General features: G+C 41.5%; 2 protein-coding genes and 1 non-coding gene across 4 annotated transcripts in view; all 3 read right to left on the bottom strand.

Annotated features, from left to right (window-relative positions):
- Positions 1–602: 602 nt before the first annotated feature.
- FMC1 (formation of mitochondrial complex V assembly factor 1) lies at positions 603–1,078 on the bottom strand. The gene is made up of 2 exons (XM_075705985.1): positions 941–1,078; positions 603–797 (listed from the first exon to the last, which is right to left on the bottom strand). The coding sequence occupies exons 1-2, from the start codon at positions 1,076–1,078 to the stop codon at positions 603–605; spliced, it is 333 nt and encodes a 110-aa protein (XP_075562100.1).
- Positions 1,079–1,670: 592 nt separating this feature from the next.
- Positions 1,671–1,743, bottom strand: TRNAR-CCU (transfer RNA arginine (anticodon CCU)). The gene has a single exon. It is a non-coding gene; the product is annotated as a tRNA-Arg (tRNA).
- Positions 1,744–10,255: 8,512 nt separating this feature from the next.
- Positions 10,256–23,058, bottom strand: part of UBN2 (ubinuclein 2) — a 50,599-nt gene continuing 37,796 nt past the window's right edge. For both annotated transcript variants that reach the window (XM_075721879.1, XM_075721886.1), the window contains 6 exons: positions 22,032–22,082; positions 20,586–20,628; positions 18,376–19,914; positions 13,582–13,828; positions 12,715–12,804; positions 10,256–11,550 (listed from right to left, as the gene is read on the bottom strand). In XM_075721879.1, the coding sequence (XP_075577994.1) occupies positions 11,501–11,550; positions 12,715–12,804; positions 13,582–13,828; positions 18,376–19,914; positions 20,586–20,628; positions 22,032–22,082 (2,020 nt within the window). In that variant the 3' untranslated portion in view covers positions 10,256–11,500. The remainder of the gene's footprint in view (positions 11,551–12,714; positions 12,805–13,581; positions 13,829–18,375; positions 19,915–20,585; positions 20,629–22,031; positions 22,083–23,058) is intronic.

The raw sequence follows: 23,058 nt of genomic DNA, 5'->3' as shown, positions 1-23,058 counted from the left end.
AGTTTTTCTGAGATTCATAGTGTGTAAGAACAGCACAGGGAGCCTACAGTTGCAGAGCTGACCGCTCAGAGACACTGAGAAACATGTAATTCATTAGAATTGTTACCACTGGCTCACCACCATAGAAAGAAAAAATCTTCAAGATGAAAGAGGTTTGTGCTACTGCAGTGCTCACCAGAATCCACTAATGTTCCAAAGAAAGGGCCTTTGCTCTTGGGAGACTAGAAAATTCCCCCTACACACAACGTGGCTGGAAAACCCCACAATGAAGAGACAAATTCTCTTACCTACAGATTTTGAGGGGGGAACCAACATCCCTCACAACCCCTTAGACAAAGCAGTTTAGCAGTGAAGGTTGTCATGTTTTTCTACTACAAACGACCTTCTCATCCCGTGGAGGCTGCCTGTCACATCGCACGTTCAGACTGAAGGGGTGCATCAGGTACGCCTGATAAACTGAGAGAGGGATTCCCGGTTACGGCTCTTTCACCCCACGGCCGCAACCTAAAAATCGACAGAAAACACAAAACTAGAAAACCCAGGCCGCTTCCACAGTCTAGGGTATTTATTCGGGAATAAATAGGGAACGTAACACAATGGTCTTAACCCTTCCCTCCCGGCTGCTGAGGCAACCTGAAGCCCACCAGCCCGGCGACCTCCTCAGGGGAGCGCTCCCCTTTGCCGTGGTACTCCTGGTGCAGGGCCGTGTGCTCCCGCACGCTGCGCAGCAGGCAGAGGTAGGTGGCAGCCTGGAAGTGCAGCTCCTGCTGGGCCCGGCACAGCTTCTCGCTGGTGACCTGCCGAGAGGAGGGAACAAGACCCGGAGGCTTCACCTCCCCCCGAGGCCACGGGCTCCCGGGCTAGGCTTCAGGGGCGGCCTCGCCTCGCCTCCCCAGCGGGGAGGAGCAGGAGGGAGGGAGGGAGGGAAGGCCGCGCGTACCCGGTGGGCGCGGAAGGCCGCCACGACGTGCTGGTAGGCGGGTGCCCGGCGGTAGGGGCGGCCCGCCCGGCCGCTGGCATGGCGGAGCTCCCGCAGGAGCCCGCGCAAGGTCCGCAGCGGAGAGCCCAGCGCCGCCATCTTGCGACGCCGGCCGAGCGCCGCCGCTTCGCGGCGACGGCCAATCGGGAAGCGGGCGGCGCGCGCGCGGGCTGCGCCTTCGCGCCTTCGGCCGGGGGGCGCGGAGGAGGCGAGGCTCCGCCAGCGCGGGCAATCGAGCGCCGAGTGGAACGATCGCCTCCTCTTGCGCCACCGCCCCGCAATCAGCGGAGGTCAAGTGCCGAAGGTCGAGCGTCGAGGCGAAGGCCCTTGCGCGCGCCCCGCCCTTGGCCATTGGGTGGGGGAAGGAGCGCGCGTGGGCCGTTCCCGCCGGGCGAGGGTACCGGAGCGGGGTCGCTGGGAGGCACCCGAGGGGCCCAGTCCCGCTGCGGGAAGCCGAGCTGGGCCGTAGCCCCTCCCCGAGCGGTCCACGCGTGTTTCTGAGGTCTCCGGTCTATATAAACGATCTACAGCGCGCTAGAACCCACGGGGGACGCTCAGAAATCCCCTGAAACGCAGCCCAGCGGCTGGAGGCCCGCGCTGTGCGAAGCCGGCGCCGCTCGAGCATTGCGGAGCTGCCGCGGGTTGCAGCCCTCCCGCCTCAGCCGGCGAGGGTGGGAAAAAAAAAAACACCCACCCCAGATGGGACTCGAACCCACAATCCCTGGCTTAGGAGGCCAATGCCTTATCCATTAGGCCACTGGGGCTGCCGCGAGAGAAAGCTGTCGATGTCGGTACTTCTCTCCTGTCCCCGCCCCTTTTCCTTTTATGGGCAGCGCCCCCTCCGCGCGCCGCTCGCGGACCGGAAGCCGCCTGCCGCACAGCCCCCTGGGAGCGCTCTCGGCGGGAGAGGGCGGTGGCGCGGCCAGGGGCTCTTTCGCCCCGTACCTCGGGGCAGGACGCCGGAATTTGCCTTGAAATAGCGCACCCCAAAGGGGAAGAGTGCCCTTCTTATACGAATCCTCCGGTAGTTTTAAAATCCTGCTCCTTGCTGGCAGCGTTTCCTTTGCCTTTGTGGTTGCCATGACTGAAGAAAGCGAGCAAGCCCCCGCCCCCAAAACAACAATGAAAAACCCAACAAAAAGCCCCGAGCGACAGCCCTTCAAGTGAAACCTTTTTACATCTTTATTTTCGTGAGAAATCACAGAGACGGGGCTAATATGTACATTCCTCTTTATTTAACACAGCACAGACACATGACACATAAAAAAGAAAAGTACACTAATGAAAAAAAGCCTGTCACAGTTAGAGACAGGGAACAGCTACGCCGAATTGAGTAAGGCTCCTACTGCAGAACAGGGGTCTGCCGGCAAGGTTGGATCCCAGAGCAAAGTCTGCTGCCAAAAAATTTTTTGCACTCCTTTCAGGAAAGCAGAAAATAAAAGGGCAAGTCCCTCCCGGAACAGGTAGAGGCGGCGTTATCTGCAAAATTTGCAGGATACAAACCCTATTACTGCGTTTGGACCAAAGCACTGGTAAAATGAGAAATGCTCTCCAGCCGTTCTTGCAGAGGGCCAATGGTCCTGACCTCTGAAAACATCAGACTTCTCAGGGATAGCAAACCTGAGCATCTGGAAGGAGTGAAAACATCAAGTAGTCACACAGAGGAGAATTAAAATTAGTCTCCCCAACAGGGCTCTGCTAGCCACAACTGGGAATGTGCAGGGGAACAAACCGCCTTCCCAACTAACAGAAGACTAACAGCCATTAAACTGACCAGGACAGTATACACATTTGGAACTGATGCGGGCTTCTGTGGCAGCAGCTTCTTCCTTTTCCTGCTTCAGTTCAGGGTGGAAATTAAGCAGGCACCAGTTCCTCTGGCTAAGAGCCTTACACACTTTTAAAAAATTAAAATACAAAAAAGGGAGACAGGTGTATTTACAAAATCCATGGCTGGTACAGTACATCATTTTTAAGACACACTAAATGCTACAATCTTTCAGGTCCTGAGATTATTACAAAAAAAACCCCCAACAACTCAAAACTTGCGTTCAGGTCCAGTTTTATAAGGGGAGAGGAAAGAAATCACACATTTAAAACACAGTATCCCTTGAAGTTATTGGAACACCTCCCTAAAAATCCAAATGAAAGTGGTGCTAACCACCCAAATGTAGCTGCATTTGGTTGTTCAGGCTTGCTGTCACAGGAGGGGAGCATTTCACAGGGGAGTTTCTCTGGAGAGCTCATCAGGTAAGCACACGGCTGTTAGGATCCTCTCTCCATCACTAAGCCTTATGATCCAAAATATGCGAGTATGAAAAGGAGGAAGGTGAACCTTGTACAAATTCATGCTGGGCTAAGGAAAGCATCACAGGAATCGCCAACTCAAAGAGGTTTGACATCTCATAGTAACTGCGCATTCCTTTGTTTGAAGCAGAGGAATGCAAAGAATTCTAGCTGTGATTTAACATTTGTTTATAACAAAAACACTTGGCCAGCTGTTTGGTCCGAGCTACCTAGTGAAAGGCAGGAAGACACTCTGCCCATCTGTTTTCAGCCTTTCATTGTCTTGGGGATCACAGTAAGTCAGGTAGAGTCAAGGTGGCTATATCCAGACTTGCTAAAAAAGGATACTGAGGCCAAACCTCCGTCGAGGGGATGATCCCCACTGCCATTAGCTGTGCAGGCAGGTATTTGGATGCTTTCTTCTTGACTGAGCCTCTTTATCAGGCAGAACTAAAGGGACTTTCATCCATACCTGGTTCCCCCCCCCAATGAAATATTCTGAACATAGTGCTTTTGTATCCTCAGAAGTTATCATCACAGATGCCCTTTTATTATAAGCACCTGAATTCAAGCTAGAGAATGCCAACATTTTAAGGATTACTCATTAAATGCTTCCAACCCTCAGTAAAAGAAGACAAGAGACAAATCACATAACAAGGGTACTACTTTAACTGCTAAAATATAATGCTGCTCAGTAGACTTTTGGGGGTAAAAAGTAGTAGTTAGTTTTGTAATTTTTTTTAAACAGTAGTCCAAAAATAAAATTTCTCCATCTGTTTCCAGTATGGATCTTGAGAACTATGCAAGAACATGGTACTAATTGCTACATGATGGAATCACCAGCAATGAAAACACACACTACAGTTCTCACCTCTCAGCTAAACTGTTATTTGTAGTTACATACAACAAGACTAAAAGATCAGTGAGAAATACCTGGGGATCACAATTTAGCTTTTATTTAAAGATCCAGCTATTGTGTAGCTGATAACTCCCCTTGTTTAGAAGCAACTTCATTTAAGTGAGAAATTGATTTAATTCACTTCTGATACTGTAAGGAAACCTGGGATGTCTCATTAGTTTCTCCCCAAATGCAATCTGTACATTAAACAACATTGCTGCGGCTTCTTAAACTAATTTTGAGAGCTGAATATTCTAAAAAACTCTCAGACTAAAACCTGTCACAAGAGGTGATTTTAGCTTCCCTCTCGAAGCAACTTGACACTTGACACTAGGTGTTGCACCAGTGAAAGGGTTTTTTTAAAATACAAATTTCTTTCTTCACGTTAGCAAAAAAGACTCCTGCAGTACAGACATTCAAAAAATACTCCATTTTCTTTGGGTAAAACTTCAACATGTGTTAAGAGGGGTAGCTGGGGGAAGGAATGCATGTAACACTGAAACACGTCAATACTTAATCTGCATAGTTGATATTAGTGACTACTAATCAAACTAAGGCCTTATCTGGAAAAAGCTGAGAGCAAAAGAAAGTTTCTTCCCCCACTCTGGTGACATCTGGGAAGTCTCAAAAAAGCTCTGGCTGCCTCAGCACTACTTGGTTTGGCCTGTGATGGTGGTATCTCCTGACTGGTTTTGGTTGATTCTCTCCCTCCCTTTTTCTCTTAGTACTAGACAGTAACAAACATAACTATCTGTTGATAAAATACATCTGCACACATTGCTGGGGGAAAAAAGAAAACCCACACTAAAACAACCAAAAACCCACAAAACCAAAGCCCCTTGGTACTGAGTGTGATAGGAGTCAAAAAATAGTGTACATTGCTTGCTTTGGATTACTTCACTATAAAGAAAAAACTTACTAATTAATGGTTATTATTTAAGCAGGAGATGATGGCAAGGGAAGAGACTGAAATTCACTTCTAGATACAAAACATTTTTTTTTCCAGAGTTGCTCTGTAGAATTATAGCTGTCAAAAATGGCTACAAAATACAGACCTATATCCTTGACTACTGACAAGATTAGCACAGTTTTATTTATGAGGAGTGTGCAAAAACAGCTGTAGGGAATCTGTACTTCCCCAGTTTTGGGCCAGTTCCAGGCCATGCTGATCTCTCAGCATAACTCACAGCAGCAGCAGGGCTTTCTATGGCCCCAAAAGGCTATTACAGCAGCAAGGGATCACCAGGTCATAGAAAAAGGATGAAGCCACACCAGAAGTTTCCACAAACAAAGCATTCCCCTACATAACAGTTATCTTTCCAGCGGCCCAGTAAGGGTACTTCTGGCTGCTTATTTTGGCAGTGATTTCTTAAGCAGTAGACAGACAAAAGATTTTCACAACAGCTGCATTTGTTAAAAAAAGACTGCAACAGTCAACCATCATCACCAGCTATAGATTCCCCACCTCACAGATCAGCCTACGATCAAGAGCATGTGTGCCCAAAATGAATTAAATGGCAACAGAAGAGTCAGGTTAGCTCAGTTTACTGCCACGCCAAGGGCAGATGAGGCAAACTCCACTGAAGTAACTTCACTAATGCACCTGCATTAGGCAGATGAAGAAGCACCCTCACAGTCACTCCACCTGGCTGAGCTACCAGCAATACTCCTATCTTTGACTGGCACCATTAGATTGGTAGAAGAAATCCACCTGTGGCCTAGTTCATGTAAACAGGTTCACTCAAACATGTGAAGGTAAGCTAAGAACTGAAACAGCAGTTCAGCTATTCTCTGCCACAGGAACATGTTGTATTTGACATCTTATTTTCTGCTCTCTAGATGGGCTCTCCACTTATGAAGGACTCTTCATTCCAATCCCATTCTGTAAAGTAAATGCTTCCTTTTCATATTGCAACTCAAAATTAGATCTTCCCCAAGGGAAGCACATCACAGAACTAGCAGAGTCTCGTGCTGGGTATGTATGTTACCATAAGTTTAGCACTTTGTCAACAAGTGAATTGCTAATTTCAGATATGCATGTTTATAGTACATTAGATAAATCCTCAGCACAGAATTGTTAAAATCACTAGATGATCTATTGCCAATTGCTAATTTTGTCAGATAACAAGGAAACAAGCACAGACACTATTATGAGGGTTCACTTGCAGCTAACACCACATGAACTTACTGTTCATCATATGAAGACACCAAACCATTAATGAAATCTCAATAAATTGAGAAAAAGTACAACTAGAAAAGTACTTCAGGGTGAATGATTTAGGCAGCATGTGAAGCATAGCCAGGTTTAACTTCAATTAGCAGCTGCACTCTTCCAGGCTTTACCAAATTCCTTCTTACATATGATGCCTGGTAGAAAGTGACAATTTTGGTAAATGTGAGAATCCTTGCAATAACTGGTGTGAAGCAGATGTGACTAGCCACACACAAGATTCCTTGCAATTCATCTCAACTCAAACTTGTTGCAAGCTGCTATTTTAACCTTCTTTCCCCCCCAACTCCTTGGGGCTGTCAGCCACACGTCTTTGCCTCAGACCCAGTAATTGTGTGAAGTGGTCCAGTATTTAATAAGGTTGCCAGACAGGGCCCGTAACATTTTACTTGTGACCTAATTAAGATCCAAATTTAAAACCTTCAGAGAAAAATGCAAGAAGTTTCATTCCCATTAGCCACTTCCCTTCTCTCACGCACATTTACGCACACACACACACGCACGCCCTTTTATTGTACTGCCATCTTTGCACAAATGTTCACCTTTAAGTAAAGTGTTTAACACAGCCAGCAGAATGTGGAAGTATGAACCCATTTCTCAGGAATATTGCTGTGTATGTGTGTGTGCGCATGTGTGTGAGCGTGAGAGAGAAAGAACGCACAAGCACACAGAACCAATGCCATGGTACAGCAGCTATGAAGTTACACACATTACACACTTTTTTTTTTTCTTTTTACAAAAGGGAAAAAATAGTATAACAGCATAAAGCCATCTTGGCAAGCTTAAGATTTTCCTCCAAAATGCCTTCCAGCACTTCAGGATCTCTGAGAACAGTTTAAAGAGGGTAGGGAAATAAAATTTAAAAAAAAAAAAGGCACTTAAACAAAGGACAAAGGCCTGAATCAAGTAAGTCATGGAGGGTAACAGCCATTTCACCAGAGCTAGGACCAATCAAAATCTACCAACCTTTTTTTAATTTCTATAAAATTAAAATTGCATAAAGTGTTAATTAATCAGTCATTTACCTACTGCTTTCACCTTCTGGTTCATTTTATGGGGAAAAAAAAAAAAAAACAAACCAAAAGCAAGTGTCCCTTTAATGATTTCCCCCCAATTCAGCAAAAGATGAAAGTTACGTGTGGGAGGAAGCCTTCCACAGCTTGGCTTGGCTGCAGGTTTTCCCTGCAATGCCATCTTCAAAAAGTCCAAAACAAAATCAGAAGAGGGACCACTGTGCCTTCACCAATTCACTCAAAAAAAAAAAAAAACCAACAAAAAAACAAACAACCCAAAACCCCAAACACCCCAACATGTCTAATCCATCCGTAGGCCATAACTACACAAAAGAAAGCCAAACAAACTGTAAACTAGATTAAAATTTGCTAATAAATACAGCCAAAAGTTCATTTTACGAATGTAGCAGCAAATGTGATAAAAGTTAGTTGGAGTCCGAGATGACTCCCAGAGGGTTAATGGTTCACACAACTGATGGCAGCTTGGGAGAGTTGCAGGATTTCTCTGTTTTCATGTCCTCAAGGGTCTTGCACCAAGTGGAGAAGGAGTGTGGAGGAAGGGTCAGGTGATGGGACTGTGGGAAGGAAACAGGCTCTTGGCACCTGTCCCACCCCCAAATCTGTGCATCAGACAACTTTGATCGGATTCAAACATGAAGCAGAACCCAGGTAATTAAAAGTTACTTCTGATTAGCAGAAAACAGATGTGAAACCCACAGCATCCACACTTGTGACTTAGTTGATCAGTGTTAGTCATGTATCTCAAATCAACAGAGAAGGCTGACAAGGTGATTTAGGCCATTTACATCTTGAGTGGGAGAACACTGCAATTATAGTCCAAGGTATCAGGAAACTTTGCAGCCTGTTTTTCATCTAGTCTGCCTCCTTTCTTTGCAAGTGTCTCAAAAGGATTTAAAATACCTACCATGACTTTTGGGACTTTGGATCATGTAGCAGAAAATATTACCCAGGCGGTTTTAACATCTAAAACCTGTGTTTGAAATTATTGCTTGCATTTGTTTGGGGCTTTCCATGAGCTTGACATGTTAGCTCATATACAGTCCCCAAACCAAGTTCAGCCCTGCTGTCTGGAAAAGACAGCTCTACTTGGCTTTCTTATTGCTTGTGAATACTGAGGGTTATTTAGTATGTACAACTACAGTTTATTTATTAACAAAGGCCCTTAAAAAGTAGTAAAAATTTGGGGGGGGGGGGAATGTCTTTAGAAGAGCTGCTGTGCAGAAAATAGTAAAACATTAACCTAATTTTGCATTTGGATGTTGCAGAAATCTTTCACTTCCCCATCCTGTTTATGCTACCCACAACAGTCTCTGGGAGCCACCCTATTATTTCCTTTGATTTGGCCTTGCTAGGTTTAACCAGGGAGAATAGGGAACAGGGAATGTAGACCCTTTCATCACTATGTTGCTGATTCCAAAGAAGCTCAGGAGCGTAATGACTGAAAACAGTTACCCTCTGGGGGGGCTGTTTGAACTGGCTTCACGAACAATGTATGGTCATCTTTATTCTCATCATCCTACCACCTGTTTCCACAATAAGTATTAGTTCACTTGTTTCCCAAGACTGAGAAGCTCAATAGGCCACACAGACAGGACTACTCCTACCCCTCAAGATTTAGAGAGGATACTCGTCAACTGAAGATGAGGCATACTTCCAGAAAGAGAGAAATGTTGAAAGGAAATTTGTGCTGTGGTTATAAAGGGCACCAAGTCTCCCAATCTAAAATTTCTTTAAGTATGAAGACAAAAGATGGCAATTTGAATGAGATGCCTTCATGAGGAAAACATAGAAGAGGTAGAACTCTCTTAGGACAGGGTCTTTTAAATATATTGCTGCCTGATGGCTCACTGCTCCAACTCCCTTAGCTACCTGCATTGTTAAAAAGTATCAGGTTTGACACAGTTCAGAGAATTAGCATCCTGCCAGAACTGTTAGGCCTCAAAAACCAAAAGTTGTCTTCCTTCAACCCTTCCTGGAGAAGAAGAGGAAAAAAAAATATCAGATAAAGCTTGCATTCTAAATAGTTTACGGTATTTTGACAGAATTTGCACAGTATTAAGAATGCCAGAGTCTACGTAGCTGTATGTTTCAACTCTTAATACCCTTGATGATGGAGATGCAAGCTTATCTAATCAACATGCCACATACAAAACATTAGCACTAGCTAAAAAGCATTTAATTGGCAGGTGCTGTGGAGTGAAATTAACAAACTAATGCATCTTATTTTAATTCAATCTGTCTTTCACAGAAGTGTTGTGCAAAAACATTTATTGCTGAGCTCAACCCAACATTTTTATACTAAATACACAATATATATTATTTTAAATTCACGTATATATATTTATATAAAATTAAAATGAGCTCTAAATAGAAAAGAAATTGTTGTCTGGTCTAAGAAAAATAAATCACATGTAAAAGAAACCTGAAAGCTATAAGTTAATCTAGCAAAAAACACTGAAGATTCATTACCCATGGGTCAAAGTCTCTCTGGAAGGTGTGAGATAACCAGTAGTCACTGGTTCAATCTCAAGTCAAACTACTGGAAAGACTAGCTACTATGAATTTCAGCATCTCTGGTCAAAGGAATGTTTTGGGGTTGAAGAAGGGCATCATACTATCTTATTTGCTCCTTTCCCCGTGACTTATTTCAGTTTCTGCCATTCTCACCTTCTATCTGACAGCACAAGGGACTCAACAGCAAAGTTCTGTCCTAGTGTCAAAAGTGCAACATGTGCTGGATACTTCCTAACTGTACAAATGAACCAGTCCATGTATTGCTATGGGGGGGGCGGGCAGGGGGGGAAGGAGGGAAGGAAAGAAGAAGGAAAAAAAAAAAAAGCCAGATTTGCAGTCTTGTGCTACCATGTAAGGAAGAGTTCAGGTCAGGAACTCCCCAGGCCAGCAGGGGCTGGAAATGCTGGAGATAACCCATTCAGCCCCCAGAAGAGAAGGCACCTCTGGTCGCTTTTGAACGACTCCTCTTTGGCTAATGCCCGAAGCAGTATTAACCTGGCTCTGGAATAGGTCACAATCAGCTTTCTTTAACTAGCAAATCAGTATAATGCAAGGCTTTTGGAGGGAGTTAGATGAAAGATGAGGAAGATCTAGAATGAGTAAAGAACTGGTTCTGTTTTATAAAAGACATGAAAAGAACATTACTTAGTTTCAGTAGCAGATAAGCACAAGGCAAAGGAAAAGAAAGTTTAACAAATGGAAGGACTGAGATATCAGTGTGCCTTTAAAAAAAAAAGTGGGAAAGAAATACTAGTCTGACCAGTAAAATGTGGGTTTTCTTTTCATGTAAATGGAAAGTTTTCTATGCCCTTCCTCCCTTAAATAAGAATCTTTATATTAAAAAAAAAAACCCAAAACAAACAAGGAGCAAGGGATTTCCCAGTAGTCTGTGTCTCACATCTTGATGTACCAGGAGATCTGTTTTTGAAGACAACTCTCTAGTGAGACTGCATACATCTGTAGGCTCCCTAAAGCCAAAACAGCCTTGTAAAGCTAAAAAAATGCCCATATCAGAAACTACATTTGTGTATGGGTTTAATTATAACGCAAAGTATCCCAGCACCACCTCTACTCTACATAACCTTTGGTCCACAACCATACAGTACACTCAGGACCTACACATAATCTTACACTGGGCACTTCGGGCACTAATGAAGTGGATGATTCCACCTTACACAATGGATGGAGAAACCTATTTTAGCTCTTCTCACGCTTTCAACTCTTCATTGGACATCACCCAGAAAAAAAAAAAGTTTGTGCTGCTGTGGGTTTGACGATCAATTTCTTTTAAAAGCCAATCAGAGCAGATAAAAAAGCTGTTTCTTTAGGCAAGATCAAACTATGACCAGTCTGCATGACCAGGAGGGACCAGTCCTCCTTTTCCTTCTCTCTTTGATCAAGTATTGTTTTCTTTTTCTTCTTCCTCTCACCACAGTGCTTGGGATCAGAATATGTAAACATCGACAGAAACAGCAGCCCTGTGACAATAAGCACTTTCCCAACTGGGCAGATTCTGTCAGCCAACCAGAACTGCTTCAGCTCCCTTGCTTGTCCAGAAGTCACTGGTTTTTCCGCTGTAACTTAGTGTCCCCTTTACTTTGGCCTCCATCTGTAGTTTAGAGACAGGAAAAGAGGAAGAATAAAAGCATGAGTGAACTTTTTATTTTTATAACTTAGAGCAGAAGAGACAGGAATTTGGCACATTCAGCTTTAGCATCACCAAAAAGTACATTGTCTTTATATGGTGGAAGACTTTGCATCTTCTCTGTAGTTCATGTATTAGAAATAGCACTGTTGAAACATGAGATATCAGGCTTCATACCAAAAGATACCGTCTTTCTAAAGACTAAGTTGCAGCTTCGGATACTGAAAAAAAATTTAAAAATCAAGCCTTTCTTTAGAAGCCTTTACATTTTAATAAAGCTTTTTAGTATTCAACCCATGGCACTCACTGGGACAAAAAAAATTAAGGTTGTACCAAATATAGCCAATTAGTTTGTTTTCACAGCCTCTTAGAGCAACACTGCCCATTTTTTTGGCGCTGACATCTCTGAGAACAGGATGAACCTCCAGCAAGCCACTGCCACCCTTCCTGTTCCTTCTCCTGGTAAAAAACCCCAACCCTACAGGTGGCAAAGAAAGGAGTACACTCTAAACTGCACCTTCTAAAGCTTTATGATAGTTTTTCAGCTCTAAGCCTTACAAACAGAAAAAGGAGATGTTCTACTTCAAACTTCTCTTATCAAAATATGCAACTCTTATCAAGGATAAAATTCCCAGGGAAGGCAGATCTTCCATTATGAAACCATCACACTGTTCACACATGTATACACTCTTACAAGAAACATGGCAAAGCTTCTAACTGGAAGGTCAGTTTCTCCTCCAAGGGAGAAATTAAAATTGAGTGGAAAAACCAATCTTGCCAATACAGACTTCATGCAGCCTGTAAATAATCGTGTTAGCGTCCAATAAGCACTATTCCTTTTTTCTCCACTAGTTAATTTGTACACTTTGGTTTCTAGAACTGCTACAATGAAGTATTAATGAAATTTTTGAACTTTTTTGTTCCTGACATTGAAGACAAGTAGAAAAAAAAAGTATTCAGGTTCCAAAAATACTGCTACAATAGAATGTGTAGTGTCTGCTGCTACCAAAGCTTGTCCTTGTGTTGTGTCTTCTCTAAACTAGTTTCAGTTCTGGTGTACCTTTTATTACAGTCTAGGGCAGAAAACCTACTTTTAGGTTAAAAATAAGAAAAATATGATCTCTTTACCTGTGTAAGCTTGCTGCAAGTGAGCAGGCAGAGGTGAGTGAGACAGTGTTGCTGCGTGCTGAGCACCTGGCTGTAAACCCTTCAGTAAGTCTGGGGAGAAAAAAAGTAGAGCAACAAAGATGAAAAATTAATCTTAAGGACAGAAGCAGCCTTCGTGGAATAGGAAGTTTTTATTTTTATAGCGTAGCTATAGTAGCATGCTAATTTGCACAGATTTCTGAAGATTTATTTCAACAACAAAAAATAAATACCTGATAGCATTCTGATGGCTGGAATAAGTCAACAAAACCAGACCTATTCAGATATGGTTAATCAAAAGTCAAGCAAGGACCATGCCTTGCTATTGGGATGCCACTCTTCATATCATCTCCTTCGGCAGAAAGACCAAAAATTGATATAGGTTAAAAACCTGAAGAATTTCTTTTTAAGCAATTAGAAAAGATAAATGCCATCTTGGTTGATACGTCCTCATAAGAGAACTGTTTGATATCTGGGGTTACTGACCTAAGGATATTTTGAGGAATCACCACATTAAGTCTCTTATTTGTATTGTGACATTTGGAGACTTTTAAGCTATATTCCTTTCTAAAGATAAGGGATTAAAAGTTAACCCAAAAAAGCATGTTCAAAACTAAGTATGTACTACTGTGAATGTAATAATGAAGTTCAGCTTATCAAAGGTGATTCATAACATTTGGATAATTACATAAACTAAGTTTTACCGGCAAAGAAATCACATTTACTCTCCTGTAGGGATTTTCATGAACCAAATTTGAGTGTCTCAGAACTTTATTGCTTCCCTTCTCAATTTCCATTTTCAGGATGCATCTTTCCTTATAGCACAGTGTGATAACTAATTCCACTCACTCTGAGTTAGGCTGTGGTGGAAAGCCGCTGAGGTAGATCCCGAGGTGGTTGTCACTCCAGCTGTGTCCGTTCCAAAGCCAAGCAGCTCCAAGGGAAACTGGAAGGGCACGGTCACAGGAACAAGGCCACCCAGCATCCCAAAAGGAGTTAATGGTGCAGATGTCACGTTCTGACTGGTTACAGACAAGGGTGATGCCATGAGAGTCAGAGGTGAGGCGTTAGCCAGTAATGATGCTCCTGCTGTTGACTGTACAAAGAAAAGGAGTACTTCAAGATTTTAAAGCTTTGAGTTGTATTCTTTAAGAAGATAAGAATGGACTATTTTCTGTTAAGCGTGTAAGAAGTGTATTAAACTCTGAATAAATATCCACTTATCCACATAGGTCTTCCCACTGTTCATCTGCTAAGAAGTACAATTGTATCTCAGATGCAGACATGACAGTATGGTTCATCTTATGTTTTTCTCAGCCTTGCAGGTAATTTCCTCTATCTCCTTTCTAATTATGCACTGGGTCTAGAGTCAGAGTCTAACGCAACATAATCTATTAGATTAATAATATGAAATCATCAGATGTAGATCTGAAGTTCTTTAGAAGCACAGTATTACTCCCCCCCCTCCAAATCTGGGTCTTAACAGAAGACTAACTTTTATTTCTAAAGAGATTACTTAGAAGCAATGATTTTTCAATAATTAAGATTCATACATAAGAACCCCCCCACTTTGAGAGAAGTCAGGTTACAAAGATGCAAACAGACATACGTATGTATAGGTGTGTATACACATGTCAAAGCAAAAAGCAAAGGAAAATAATCTCTCCACTCTACATATGTCACAATGAGTTAAATTCACTATAGTTTAAAAATAAAAATGCAAGATTAGCCAGAACATTTTAGCTACAACAGCTCCCAAATCACATTAATTCCTCTAACATTAGAACAGCTCATTCTTATTTAATAATCTTTCTGTCGCTATGCATACTAATTTTATATGCTAATTCTCTAATGACCTACTACAAAACAGTATAGAAACTATTTTGAATCAGACTCAAGCTCAGATATTTTAGATATCTGAGTTAAAAAGACTGAAAACGAAGAGAACTTCAGACCTCTGCATTTATACAAGTAAGCCTTAACTAAACCCAAAACTCAGAATAATTTTAATTAACACATGAGCTTAAAATGAAAATGAAATCTCCTTGAGTTCTGTAATATCAACTTACAGAAACAGCAAAGTGATGAAAACTCCTAGCAGGGATAAAGTTTCTATTACCAGTTTTGGTCTTAAAGTGTTCAGATGAAAGCAGCTGAAGGAAGTTTAGTTGCAGCTTACGAGAAAACACAAAAATTTTAAACTAGTATCCTGTAAGTGTAAAGAACTACAGATGTGATGTTCACAGCAAGTGTTTGTATTGGTCACCTTATGAGTGACAGCTTCTAAGACATACTCCATCCCACAAGTAGGAAAAAAAAGGATAAAAAACTTCAACATATATGATTATTCTTTTGCCTTTAAAAGCACTACTTTCACAATCCTATGTACAAAAATGACAACCATTCACTGTCTATGTAATCTTTACCATGCAACAAAAGACATACAGTAATCTCTTGCAATTGTGGATTTGTAAAATGCCTGAAAACAGAAAGAAGCTTTGTAATGTGCTCTGCTGGGACCTTGCTTACTCTCTCAAAAAGGACGAGAGAGAAGTTTAGTGATGGAAAGAGCTACAGAGAATGCTCTAAAAGAGTTGCAGTTCAGATGTTTCTATTTGTCTCACCTATGACAGCACTTCATAAAAGCATTCATCTTGGTCACCTAAAGCTGAGTCACTAAGATCCTTAAAAGTCTAAGCCAGATTCTGCTCAAGAGTACTAACGGTAGTGTCCTGGTTTCAGCTGGGATAGAGTCAATTTTCTTCCTAGTAGCTGGCATAGTGCTGTGTTTTGGATTTAGTATGAGAAGAATGCTGATAACACACTGATGTTTTAGTTGTTGCTAAGTACTGCTTATGCCAGTCAAGAACTTTTCAGCTTCCCATGCTCTGCCAGGTGCACAAGAAACTGGGAGGGGGCACAGTCAGAATCGTTGATCCAAACTAACCAAAAGGCTGTTCCATACCATGTGACATCATGCTCAGTATATAAACAGGGGGGAGCTGGCCAGGGGGCAGCGATCACTGCTCGGACACTAGCTGGGTATCGGTCAGCAGGTGGTGAGCAAGTGCATTGTGCATCACTTGCTTTGTATATTAGTATTATTATATTGTTATCATTACTATTTTACTTTATTTCAATTATTAAACTGTTCTTATCTCAACCCAGGATTTTTTCTCACTTACTCCTCCAATTCTCTCCCCCATCCCATCGGGGTAGGCGGAGTGAGTGAGTGGCTGCGTGGTACTGAGTTGCTGGCTAGGGCTAAACCACTACAGGTAGGTAGAGCTTTTCAAGGAAATCACACATGATAATTGCTGAATTTTAGATTACTTTGACTTTGTGTTCTTAAGATGTAACTTAATAGAGTATTCCAGAATAAAATTTCTGTGGACCTACAGCAGGGGTAATCTTATATTCTGGTAAATAACTGCATCAATCAAAAGGGGGAAGGAGGGAAACACTTCTTAGAAACTCCTTGTAGTTAGGAACATCTTTATAGTCACATGAAATCATCTAGCCTGATCTTCAATGTAAGCAGACCAGGAGATTCTAATGAGCAACTCACATACCATTCTCATCTTCTGACCAATTAATAGTATCTCAGATAGGAATTAAATACTAAACCCTTAATAGAAAGGAGATTCACTTTCAGTCTTATGCAAAGTTTTAAGAGGGGTAACTAACTCCTTAGTACATTGTACCTAACAACTAGTCTGGAATTGATTAAGTTCAGCAGCCAGCCATTAGATATTTATGGCTAAATAAAGCCCTCATCACAAATCTCTTCCCCTTCAGTGTACTTGGACTGGGAGGTAATTTGATTCTAATCTTCTCTTGAACATACTCCACTGATTAAACCTCAGTCTGCACAGTAGCAACAGCCTTAATCCATGGTTTATCTTCCTTGCACCATTCTTCTGAACTATTTTTAAGTTATCAGAGTACTTCTGAAGTGTCAAAAAACCCACATGTAAAGTCATGATAATTGTTTTAGTGATACCATATGCTGCTCAGTACCTCTAGCTGATTTCCCCCCGTCCATATGTCAATACACCTTATTTTGCTGTATTACAGTATGCACTAGTTACTTCATAATCCACCACACCCCCTCCAGTCCTCTTCAACATCACTATCTGCCAAAATGCATTTCATTCCCCAGGTGAACAGTGTTTCAAAAAAAAAAAAAAATTACTTGCCTTTAACTACAGGAAGGTTTGCCAGAATTCATCTCATCATCCAACAGAATACTAGTCATTTCCCTCATCCATCATCTTTAAGAACTACCACGCCCATTTCACATTTTCTTCTACATCAGAGCAATTGTATCCACTGGATTCTGCTGATTGCACCGGGAAGAAACAACTCTGTTCCCAGTTCATTCACTGTAGCCTTTTTTGTCTCCTCTAGGCACCTTCTGGAGTACCCAAATTGCACCATATCGGGCTCAGCTCTTCTCTAGGCCCTATGTGGTACCTCAGTGGCCCTTACACAGCATATGGGTTGTGGTTTTTTCATTCAAAGTACCCAAAATAATGAGAAGGCTGTGTCAGAGCCTGCCAGACCTTTCTTGTTTACTGTAAGAGACTTAAGGTACATGAGAAAAAGGTACATGGATGAAAGACCATAGGAATGTCTTGTAAAAGTCATCTTCCTCCTGTTATTCAGCTGCATTAAGAAAAATTTGATAGCAAGCTACATCACTACCATGCAATAGCTATATACATCGTTCAGAAAAATACAAAGCTTTTCCATTTGCTGTACACCAAGACACTGATTTACAGTGATATTGCTTTACTTAAGTAGTGAAAACTTCAGGATAGAGGGAGCAATAAAGAGAGAGGAAAACCTCAAATTATCTCAGTAATTAAATCATTCTCAGTAAGAAGAATGCACAACTTGGGAAAGCAGGTTGTCTTCTGGGCAAATAATAGGTTTGCATAGGTTTTAGAACAACAGTATTTTAAAGATACTTGTTCTTTATGACTTGTTTTATCACCAGTGATAGAGTTCTGCATAAGCGCACTCTCAAACAATTTCTAGGATATTTATATATTAATGAGGTATCTCATTCAGTTTGACTAGATCCTACAAAATAAAATTCATATTTAATCACAAATACCAAAGAAAAGCCCTAGTGAGTGTTTTAGATACAAGTCTTGCATTATACTCAGACCACAAGCAACTGAACTCTAGTTTTGCAGTTAATCTTGACACTTGGCAACAAATGTACCAAGACACCTTTTCATGTGACCACCATAATTACAAATAAGTAAATATGGAAGAATACACAAATCCAATAATGCAAGAAAATACCACAGCCCCTGAAAATGTGACCACACAAAGCTTACCTTTTCTAGTGCTCTTAAAAAAACCACAAGACAAAAGTGAATTCTGTTCCACAGTATAGACCAACCAACATTTTACAGTAAGGATTCATTCCACACTCATCGTTGCATTTCACATCAGCTGGAAATACCTATTCACTAGTGTGAAATAGTTTCATCAGTATTAATGTTTTACTAAGCATAAATGCTAAATTTATGACATTTTCAAATCATGATATTGCAAGAAAGAATGTTTACAAAATAAATGTGATAAATATTAATGTAAGGTTTAAATGTAAACTTGTTAGATGCATACCTGCACACTGGCTGCTACAACTGGAGACCCTGAGGCAGAAGATGGTCTGTGTGGAGTTGACAATTGTTTAGTAGCACCCTGTGTTCCACTTCCTGCTCCCCCAGACAGACTAGTCCTACTAGCTCCACTTGAGTTAAGGTTACTGCCTCTGCTGGCAGGTACATTCATTCCAACTCCACCCAAATTATTTTTACCAGCAGTTCCAGAAGGAGAAGAGTTGGGCAATTTTGAAGAAGCCTGAGGGTTCTTTGCAGGCTGAAGGCCTGAGGTGCGATTAGAGGGCAGCAAATTCATTGTAGGAGACTGCCTGCTGATATTTACACCACTGGTCTGTTTATGGAGGGGGTTGTTGCTGGAGTGACTACTCTGGGAAACTAGTGCACTTGAACTGGAAGAACTGGGTGTTGCTGCAGGCCTGGGGGATGAGGTGGACTTGGATGAAAATTTAGGTGATGCGTTGGGCTTGGGTGTCACAGAGGGCTTAGATGCAGTGGGCTTGGGAGAGGCAGCAGGTTTGGGAGAGGCAGCCATGGAGAAGGGAGGCTTGAAACCCTGGGAAGAAACTTGTGACACCATAGCCTTGGCTAAATAGTTACTAGAGGTAGAGGTGCTGGATGTTGTCCGAGAAACCAGTGGGTGAGACACTTGAGAGCCACTTCCAGATGAGGGATTAGACAAAGGCAGGCGATATACTACAGACTTATCTTGAGCCTTGATGACTGGTGATGAGCAAGACAGTTTGGGATTACTACTCAATTTCACCACTGGATTGGTCTGTGATTTACTAATAGTTGCTTGTAAAGGAGATACATATTTCTGCTGTACAGCTGAATGCTGGTGCACCTTTGTCACTTGCGATGTTGAGGAAGAACCACCCTGAGCCTCAGAAGATGATACCAAGATATTAGCATCCTTGGTTCTTTGAGAGGAGGTGGAAATAGCTGCTTGGGTCTTAGAGGAAGAAACATGAGTCTGCGAAGAGGAGGAAGCAGCTTGGATCTGGCTTGACCTCTGTAGTCCTTGCTGAAGTAGTTTGGCTGGCAAAGGCTCTAAGGAAACCTTAGGATTTTGAATTGAAGATCCAGCAATAAGGCCTGAAGAGATACCAGTGTGAACTAGGTCCTGGGGTTTCTTTGGTACTGGCCCTGTGTGACCAGCAATAAGACTTGATGAATGGGGTGTCTGAGTGGGCTCTACTTTCTTTGAAGTTGCCAGGGGCAACTTACTCATAATGCTTGCTAGTTTCTCTTCTCTCAGCCCAGGGCGAGGTCTGGATGTTGGTGTGTCTATGGTGGACCCAAGAGGTGATCCCTTGGCACCATTATTGATAACTGCCAGAGCATCAGAAATAGAGTCCAGTGACGGCGGGTGGAAAGAGAGGTCTTCATCCAGTGAGTCGTCCAAGCAGATCGTCTCTGGAGCTGGTGTGCAGCTAGAGCTGGCCGGGGTGCAGACAGGTGTGCTGGAACTCAGTACAGTAGCGCAACTTGAATTGACTGAAGACATACAGCTTTTCTGTTCTTTCTTTGGACTGGAGTCCTGAGAATGAAGAGATAAGAAAAGACAGGTTTAAGAGTCTTTCTGGAGTAGATCTAAGGTCTTCTTTAGTATAATACTATTATTCTGAAAATTCAGATGAACCAAAGATCTACTACTGAAATTTTCATATTAAGATACCTATGATATCCAGGTGCTGGAGTCCTGTGTACTAATTCAATATTTGTATTTAAAAACCTAGTGCTGTTGCTCCACGTAACTAAAAGTGCCCCACAGAGTTAAGAATAATCAATGCTGTGAAGAACAGCATAGCTAATCTGATCACTAGGTAAAATTGCTACTGAACTAAGACAACACTTAGTTGTGTCTAATGAGAACCTCTATCAACTTACTATGTTATCCTCCCAACCACACATTTTTCCAGTGTTGCCAAATTTAATACAAGCTGAAAATAAACACAAAGCACATATTAAAAAATGTGACATTTTACTGGAACTAGTAACTTTTCGTAGTCACTTTTCAAAAAAACTAATATAGCTTAAAGTTATACAGAAGTCTTTTGTACTACTTTCTTTAAAGTAATACACCAAGTCAATAAGCTCTTATAGGATTTCCTGATGGAACCTTTCTGCCAGAATTTTTCTGGATCAGAGGCAGGAAACCGGTTGTATCAAATGGTCATATAGAATTCAAACATCTCAATAGGCGTTTACCTTCACTTTGGGTTTAGGGGCCAGAATCACTTTCTTCTTTGCCCTAAAACAGAGGAGATACATGTGCATCAGAAGACAAAAGAAAGGCAAGTCATTTTAGTTTTAACTGTTACCCTGATTGTATCCCAATAAACTAGAAGGATGACTACTGGAGTACAGCTTTAATAGTAAGACACCCTTGAAATAGAAAATGGGTTAAAATACGGGGGGGGAGAGAACAAGCACACTTTTAATCCTTTTTCTTTTTTGTCATGCATCTCTAAGTAAATCAGATGCAAAATTCACTAAATCGCTGATACAACCTGATATATGTCATCAGGAGAGCTATTTTTTACTCTTCTGGTTTAGAGAAACTTCAAAATACCAAGTCACTTCAGTCTCTTACAATCTCAAGAGTTTGTCTACTTAGCAGAGCTGTCTAAACTGAAGTCACCTATAATAGTTATACAATTTCACTTTATGCTGATGTTTTTGTCACTGAGGAGTACATTTCTTCTTGTCATTTATATTTCAAATCACATAAAAGCAGTTGCTCCCCCCCCCCCCCCCCCCCAAAAAAAGTGCTTCGCTGCTCATCAACTGTGAAAGAGTTGTATCTAACTTCTGTTTGTTGCAAGAAGCCATTTAACAAACTTCCAGGTTCTTTTGCAGTGTAAACGAACACCGTAGCACCAAATGCAGTTATGCGAGCAAGGACAGTATTAAGGATTATTAGTCATCAGCTTCAACTTAGAAGTTAAGCGTTTCACACCTTTTCTCATTTCTATTTCTTCAAGAGGATCAACAGATTTACATCTAATAGGTAATTTATTCTGCTTTCCTAAGGAACTAGGAACATGCCTGGTTAAAAAAAGTCCTTACTGTAGGTGGACCATGACTCAGTTTTGCTATTATGTAGAAAAATATCCTATATTAATCATATTTCTCACAAACGTTGCAATTTGGGTGTTATTCAAAGTCATCATTGTTTATTTGAATTCTGGCTGAATGTGGGCAGCTCCCGAGACGGACACAGTGTTGTCTGAAAATCAAGAAGGTAAAATTCTGCTAAGATACACAGCCTTCTGTGGTTACAGAGGTATTTATGAGGAAGAGAGCAGTATGCAGAAGTACTGCGGTCTGAGTTCAATGTAATATGCTGCACAGCAAAATTTAGGTAGCGTATACTGCTTTGAAATACTTTTGAGTAAAAGGTGTTAATCCAAGAATGAATATCCACTTGATTTATCTAGCCACTTCATACCTGAGTTAAAATATAATGCTACATGAACCTTACAGTTGTATGTCTAAAATAAAGCATTAGAAAAAATTAACAACATTGTAAGTCTCTTCAAACAAATCCCAAAATATCTCCCTTTCCTCCCCTCTGTCCAAAAAAGGGTAAAGATGGGAAAAGATGCTATGAACATCCTAAAGATACTAGTAAGTTGTCAATATTATACTCACGGAGCAGAAGTGAGGTGATTGTGAACACTTCGGCTTTCTTTAAAAAGCATCCTAAAAGAGTGGTGAGAAAAGAAACAAAAGGTGATTCTACAGGGACAATCAGCATATGAGCACCAAACATGCAAGTATCCTTGAATTTTCAGAAGAACCCTTTGATTATCTGTCCCCAAAGCAGCTAGTAGGCAGTTTGTCTGTATTGTTATCATGATGTAGTTCCAGGCAGCCGTAAACAGAAGAATGCGCAAGAAAAATAATTTTGACGTTTACATTGAAAATACCTCAGTAAATGGCCAAGCAGAAGTCAACATAATGGAATATTACCTCCCTCAGCTGGACAGAAGAAACACATTTTGAACTCTCTCTCCTCAAAGGCTAATAAAATATTTTAAATATAAAATTAAGGATTATTGTGAACTCTTCACACTACATGTCCACACACTGATCATTGGTTTGGGTTTTGTGGTTAGTCTGTTGTGGGTGGTTTTTTTTTTTTGTTTTGGTGGGGTTTTGTTTTTTTTTTTTTTTTTTAAAAGCACAGAGCAAAAAAAGTCATATAGTAGCCAAGCTTGTTTATAATTTTCTTCAGTGTTTTGTATAGGCCATTGTATAGGCCATTTCTGTGACTTCAATTACACTGGACTTACACATACATTTTACTACAGAGCCAATGAATGGCAAGAGTTGGTATGACAAATCTCAATGCTTCACATGCTTTTATTTCCATGTTATCAATTCCTGAGCTGACAAGTGGGAAGTAAAAACGATTCTGACCTGTACCTATCCTACAGCTTGCTACCCAAATACAGCTATAAATAGACAACTAATGAAAACTCGGTCCCCCTCCCTGTTTCCAGGTAGGCAAACTAGAACAGACAAGATTTTCCTGCACCACGGCCATCACACTAACACCGACCGACCACATCATGAACAGCTGTCTAAACAAGAGCTTTTCACCACTGATAACACATCCTGTAGAGCTGCAATAGTTATGAAAAATCCAAGTATCCACAAATCTACTGTAATCTGG

Source organism: Pelecanus crispus, chromosome 1, assembly GCF_030463565.1.
Source record: "Pelecanus crispus isolate bPelCri1 chromosome 1, bPelCri1.pri, whole genome shotgun sequence".
NCBI lineage: Eukaryota > Metazoa > Chordata > Aves > Pelecaniformes > Pelecanidae > Pelecanus > Pelecanus crispus.
Note: the sequence above shows the minus strand (reverse complement) of the source record. Positions and strands in the feature narration are given on the sequence as shown.